The sequence below is a fragment of the Daucus carota genome, chromosome 7 (assembly GCF_001625215.2).
Source record: "Daucus carota subsp. sativus chromosome 7, DH1 v3.0, whole genome shotgun sequence".
Classification (NCBI taxonomy): Eukaryota; Viridiplantae; Streptophyta; class Magnoliopsida; order Apiales; family Apiaceae; genus Daucus; species Daucus carota.
The window spans coordinates 29,427,961-29,434,694 of record NC_030387.2 but is presented as its reverse complement, the minus strand read 5'-3'; the positions used below and the strand labels follow the sequence as shown (position 1 = coordinate 29,434,694).

The window sequence follows — 6,734 nt, the reverse complement described above, 5'->3', positions numbered from 1 at the left end:
TTCAAATAAATTAAGTCATCAATCCAAAAATCCCTAATTTAATTAAAAAAATTAGACCAATCCCCGTTAAACTTTAAAATATATTATACCAATTTACAGTTTACACTCCGATTTGACTAAAAATCTTTGATTTATTGAAAAAATCTCCGATAAATTACTAATAAATCTTGAATCAGTATGTCAACTGATTATTTCCTAATTCTAATTTATTTTTTCGACCATGCATCTAATGAATAAATCAAGATTTATTAACTATGCATCTAACGAATAAATCAAGATATATTTAATTGCTCGCTAATCAAATCATGTATAAATTAGTCCTGACTAACAAACAAAAAACCATGTATAAATTAGTCGAGCCAAATCTACTTGTATACTCAATTTTTTACTGAACTTAGGAATAGTTTGTTTAGTTAAAGTTGACGAAAAAAAGAAAAAATATTGACATATTTGACCGTATTGTCTAACTAAAAAACTCACTTTTGTTCGCCTGGCTTGCATATAAGCTCATGTGGAGCCGATATTTTGGAAATAAATTCAATAGTCAAATACTTGTGAACTCGTGTCGAGCCGACATTTGCTAAATAAGTTTAACTCAAGTTAATGGTGAGCAACTTAATTCCATGTACAATCGTCGTGAGCAACTTGTATTAAGAGAACAAGAGATCGACTCAACTCAATATATAATAAACAAGAGAACAACTCAGCTCAACAAGCGAATCAACTAGACATATACTACGGTAAACCCTTATCTACATTTATTAAATGGACAGGAGAGCAAATCAATTGGACATACATCTATATTTATGAAAGAGAACATGAGAGTAACTGACTCAGTCTAACGAATACAGCCTAACTCTAAATCCTATCTACATTTATGAAATGAACATGAGAGCAAATCAATGGACATACATCTACATTTAAAAGAAGAACATGGGAGTAACTAACAGAAGACAGCCCTATAACTCTATTTATTAACGTGCAAGGAGATCCTAACTTTAGCTTTCTATCCTTGCTTTGTAATATCATCGACTATTTCAATCTCCTCATTCCTTATATCTGTGATTATAGTACCTAGTAACCGATGATTTTACAAGAATCCCTATAATTGAACTGGAAAGCAAATCAGAGAAAATTTATAATTTGATTTTTTGAAGGGATTAGATGTTATAAGATGAATAAAAAAAATTAATAGAAATGAAATTATAGTCCTTGCAAACAAACATAGCTTCTTTAAATTCAAACTGTGAACCCCGTGCCACAATAAACAAGCTCTGTACAACCATGGGTGTGATCATATGAGAACAAATAGATCCTATTACTTGCTAGTTGCTACATAAACCATGTTAGCGGGGTTGTCAGTCACATGATATCAAACACAACAGAGAAACTGCTGCCATAACTCATTTTGCTTTAAAGAAAGCAAGTGATAAAAGAAAAGAACATGCAAAGAACTAATAATTACAAGGTAGTGTTCATTTAGCAAAAAAAAAAGAGTAATTTACAGGGTGCGAATGATACTCATTCTAGTCAAAAAGGAGTTTGCGCCTTGCAGACTTCGAAAGGTTCTTGTTTGATGCATCTCTTTTTCTCTTGGAAGACAATATATTGTTATCCTCCAAAATTGTGGAAGAATTCTCTGCAAACTTTTCCTGCTTTTGTAATTTTGAAGCGCGATAGAATTCCTTTATGCTGAGCTGAACAGATTTTGAAGATGTTGTTGCTGCATGTTCTGGAGTTCCCTCAGATCTTGTCCCTGTTTCTTTTCTTCTTGATGTAGTCTCTTTTTGTTCCTGGAATATAACAAACAAAAAGAAAAAAAAAATTAGTGACTTTAATAGCACAAGGGAAGGAATGTCATAAACAGGATAAGTGTCAGACCTTTTCTCTTAAGAATTGATTAACTTTTTCAGGAAAAGCTGCTCGAACCAGCTCCATATCTTCATCAGTTAGCATAAATGAGCATCCATCACTACTACTAAACTGAATTTCTGTTATGTCAGGTTCATCAATTATATGAATACACTCAGCGGAGTCTTCAGATATAATCGTATAGGTGGAATTGCCTGCTGCAGGCGTAGCTTTCTTCCATTTGACAACATACAACTGATGTCCAAACTTTATTTTCACACGGTGGATAGAATCAAATACAAACTGTTCGTGCAGCAATTTATCAGTTGGATTTGACGCCATTTCTCTGAGAAAATTAGTTGACAGCATTGGAAGTATTCTTTGCCTTGTGTAGGAAGGTTCCCACTTCTGATGATAATTCAAAAAATCAACCAGCACATCTACATTTGGCGCTTCCCAACATAAACTTTGACCAGCATCTACCATTAATAAAAACCACGACAGTTAGGTAACACGGCATTACAGGCATACTAAAATTGCATACATTACAATCTTTATACCGAAAGATGTATATGTCTTCTACTCTACAATAACACAATATCCAAGGATAACTGGGATAGTATAAAACTAAAAATAAGATATATGACGCTTGAAAAAATATCAACAGATTCGCTGTGATGGAGGCCAATGTTCTAGTAGAATATCAGCAGAAAATGTTCAAGATCAAATTTACAAAAATTCTTCCTAAATTCTGATTGAGCATCATGATTCATGACATAAAAATTCCACTTAATTTACCTTCAACAGTTTCCTGGTTGCTGAAAAGATATATTTCAATAATATTTTCATTTGGAAAATTCGGCTCCCTGGATATCTTTTCACAAACTTTTAGTTCCCAATTTTCATTCTTCTTCTGTTGCTTGTGTTTCCTATCCTGTCATTTAAACAAATCATTACTGTTATTATCAAGAAGAGTGCTCTTAGAAAAGACATGCCCTAATATACCAAATTCCTGGGGTCTGACCTCTTGTAAATCTACCAACTATACTAAAAAAGTGACCATAATTATCGAGTAAAATATGTACCATATCACAGGAGGAGCAGTTACATTTGAATGACACTGGTTTCTCTAAGCAGCCTTCCGCAGGATCCGAATTACAATATTCACAAGGAAACTTAAGATGTGTGCTCTTGCTTCCTGGATGCCCACATAATGAGCAGTGAAGGGGCCCTTTTGCCTTCCTTGAATTCTCATCTGAACTGGGAACAGAACCACCAAAGGAGCAAAAATCAGCGGTATACTTGCCTATCTCCTGCAATCTGCACGATAGCATTTATGTAAGCACATGTAAATAATAATTAATAATATTTTTGAAAGGGCAAAACAATGACCATTTCATAATCTTACTTATTCAAAATCTCATCCTCGCTGAAAGACTTGACAAATCGAAGTGCTGTCTCGAGCCCAATCCCTTCCACACCATTTAAATCATAGTCATTTCCAACCAGAAGACAAATAGCTATCAAGTGTTCTCTCTTTAAGCCAAGGCCAGCTTCGATATCTGACATATAGTAGCACTCAAAAGGTTCCTGCATAAGTTTTCAGGACCCATTAGCATCATAAAGTAAAACTAACAAGTAAAGCAACTTACATTTATGTATTCGAGCCTAAACAGTAACAACGAAAAAGAGCCTAAACCAGCAACAAGTTTCAAAGATTAACTAATAGACAATAGAATAACCTAACCTCGACACAAAAGACAATTCCTAGCATCGTAGCCTAGGGGATACCCTCGCTCCAAAGGTCGAGGGTTTGTCTAAGTGGAGACAATGTGAAATTGTGCTTAAGTATTTCAATTTCTTTTGATTAAACTTGCCTAAAAAAACCCAAACACACAACAAGTAATTAAGAATAACTTTGATTTTATTTTTAAATTTTTTTTTTTTTTTTTTGGGGGGGGGGGGGGGGGGGAGGTGGTATAAAAATATAGCAAAAGAAGAGAGGCAGATGCATGAAGAATACTGGCATTTGGAAGAGAACAAAACAAATGCAACCAAAGTGTTTCAACCTCTCATTCAGCACATTTAATCTCCGAAAATGCTACAGGCACAAATTTAAGAATTCTATATACGGACGTTATAGGTAGCAAGATCCACATATGCCTCAGAGAAGCCTTCACTTCCCATTCATTGTTAATGTATTATTACAAAATTAGTTCTCTTCATTAAACTTATAATTGGACACTTCCAAAGAACTTTAAACAGAGGGGAGAATGGAAGACTAAAGAACATGAAAACAAACACAGACCAAGCACTTACTTTTGTGTTAGGCCTGAGGGATTTTATGAGACAGTTAGCCCCAAACAGAAATGCATCACTATCAGCAGTAATACATGCATCCACCAGACCTTCTTTGTTCAACTGGGCACACAGAGCTTCAGCCTCTCCTTTTGCTCTTAGAACAGGCATTCCAAGAAGTTTAATCAACTCCTAATATAACCCAAAAATAGTATGCTATAAGTGAAAGAACTCAAATTATGCTAACATAAGAAAAAATTATTTTATGATTTATGTATAAGGTATAACACTACTTTATCTTACATTATTAGTTGTTAAATTAGTAGATTTGATCATATGTTGTTTATTACTATAGTGTTAAGTAGTGGTGGATCCAAAAAAGTTTCAACGGGCATCTGTAGATCCTGACAGGTCACAGAGTACATTATTATTGCTACATTGTTAAAAACACCCCACTATAATATGTCACAGAATAGCATTAGTCATTAGTTCCATTCTCAAAATCCGTTACAAATTAAGTTCTACCAAAAAAAATTACGGTCCACAGGATAATTAACTGTTAAAGTTGGGTCCAGGGACCCTCCTCTTCACAGTACACAACCGCCTCTATTAATACTGCGTAATGCGACTAAAGCAAGTATTTGCAGTATATATCTTAACTCTTGAGTAATATTAACTAACAAATTATCTTACAATGCACTCTTCAACACACTTCATGAATTTGTGATTTCTTTCAACTGAAACACCCTCTTCTGCCACGGGCAAACTCGAGATATCAATGCCTGACCCTCGAAAGAACCGTGCAATTCGCGCCTGAGATTTTAGCGGGGATGGCGTTCCATCTACTACGAAAACAGGGAAGGCTCCAAACTGCAAATCACAAATCTCAAAATATTAGCATCCCTTCATTTCCACATCTGCGACACCCAAAGGCCAAAACCAATTAAGACCAACAACCACGCATATCTGAGCTCATACTGTGACTGTTTCTTTAAATACACACAACAGCCCAAAAATCATCAAACTAAAACCAGCAAATCCATTATTAATTTTCACATTCTACGAATTTCTTGTAAAGAAACATCAAACTCCAATAAAAAAGAATATGCATCCCCATTAATCATAATAGTGATTCAAACCTCAAAAAAACACATTTTTCATAAACCTCAAAAAACCGCAATTCAAATAAACTCCCAATCTCAAGCAAGGATTAAAGACTAACCTGCACACAGAACCCAATTTCCAAAGCACACAGACACACATAAAAGCACACATCATGCTCACACGCCAAACAAAAATTATCAAATTCGAACTAATTGCATCAAATTTCTTGAAATAGGCACACAAAACCAAAAATAACAAAATTTAACTCAAACCCAAAAATTACCCTAATCAAAAACCCCATTTTACATAGACCCCATTAAAATACAAATCACAAAAACACACAAAAAACAGTAAAGCAGTGAAGATACAAAAGACCATACCCTGGAAAAAAGATTGACAGTACGAAAGAAAGTGAGCCTCAAATGGGGATGGAGAACATGAGATTTAACAGCAGTCTCATGTTGAACAATCCAATAAGACAAATCAATTGCAACCCTTTTGTTTCTGACGAAAGTAGAATCTTGAAATCGAGCGTAGGGTTTAAGTAAATCCCAAAAGTTACCACTCACCCCCATTTTGTAATGGGCTTTCAATTGGGTGAAAAATTGTTAAAGGAGACAATAAGAACAAGAGGAAGAGGAATAAACATAAAATTTTGAGCCGTTATGTTTTGTCGTTTGTCATGGTTGCAGAGTAGAGTATTCTTCAAATAAGAAAAGTAGGTTATAATTAAAAAAATCATGAAGTTCCACAAAGAAAATCATGAAGTTGTATTTAGCAAAAAAATAAAAAAATCATGAAGTTTTGTATATGAGTAAAATTTTGTTTCTTAATAGTTTATATTAATTGTAATGCATTTTACACGGATTCCAAATAAAATATCACAAAATTGATTACAGTATTTAGAATTTAAGTATAATACTTCAAAATCTCATTAATTTAATGAGCTTTAAAAAAAATTAATTAATATATACTAAACAATCCCACGAGATCTATCATTTTATAAAGTCCGGTCCAAAAAAATCTATCAACATTAAAATAATTTCATATTTTTTTTAATGAATTTTAAATAAGTTTAATTGAATATCAATAGATCTTGTAGTATAATTCGAAATCCTAATTGAATACCCTGGGATTCTGGTATATTTTTTAATATATGAACTGAATATTCTTGAATTTTATAAATAAATAAAAAAATCTTTCAAATCCTAATTGAACAAGCCTAAGGACCTACGCCGGCTCAGCGATTCAAAATAATATATAGAATAATATTTTCATCTAAAGCCACATCAGATTAGAAGAAGATACCATATATTATGCAGTCATTTGCCGGAAAATTTTTGCTGACATGGGGTTTGGTTATACAGTTTTATCAATGATATAATACTCTGGTCAATAGTTCCACGTAGAACCATTAATAGAACTCTTAGAATCATTAGCTTATTTCTGATATTAGTTAGGGTTCTGCAGCCACATGAAAA

General features: G+C 33.5%; 1 protein-coding gene across 1 annotated transcript; it reads right to left on the bottom strand.

The window, feature by feature from the left end:
- Positions 1 to 1,297: 1,297 nt before the first annotated feature.
- Positions 1,298 to 5,929, bottom strand: LOC108193851 (flap endonuclease GEN-like 1). Its single transcript, XM_017360683.2, has 8 exons — positions 5,634 to 5,929; positions 4,843 to 5,019; positions 4,171 to 4,341; positions 3,260 to 3,441; positions 2,937 to 3,171; positions 2,650 to 2,785; positions 1,882 to 2,330; positions 1,298 to 1,793 (listed from the first exon to the last, which is right to left on the bottom strand). Exons 1-8 carry the CDS (start codon positions 5,826 to 5,828, stop codon positions 1,527 to 1,529), a joined length of 1,812 nt encoding a protein of 603 aa, XP_017216172.1. The 5' UTR covers positions 5,829 to 5,929; the 3' UTR covers positions 1,298 to 1,526.
- Between the last annotated feature and the right edge of the window lie 805 nt (positions 5,930 to 6,734).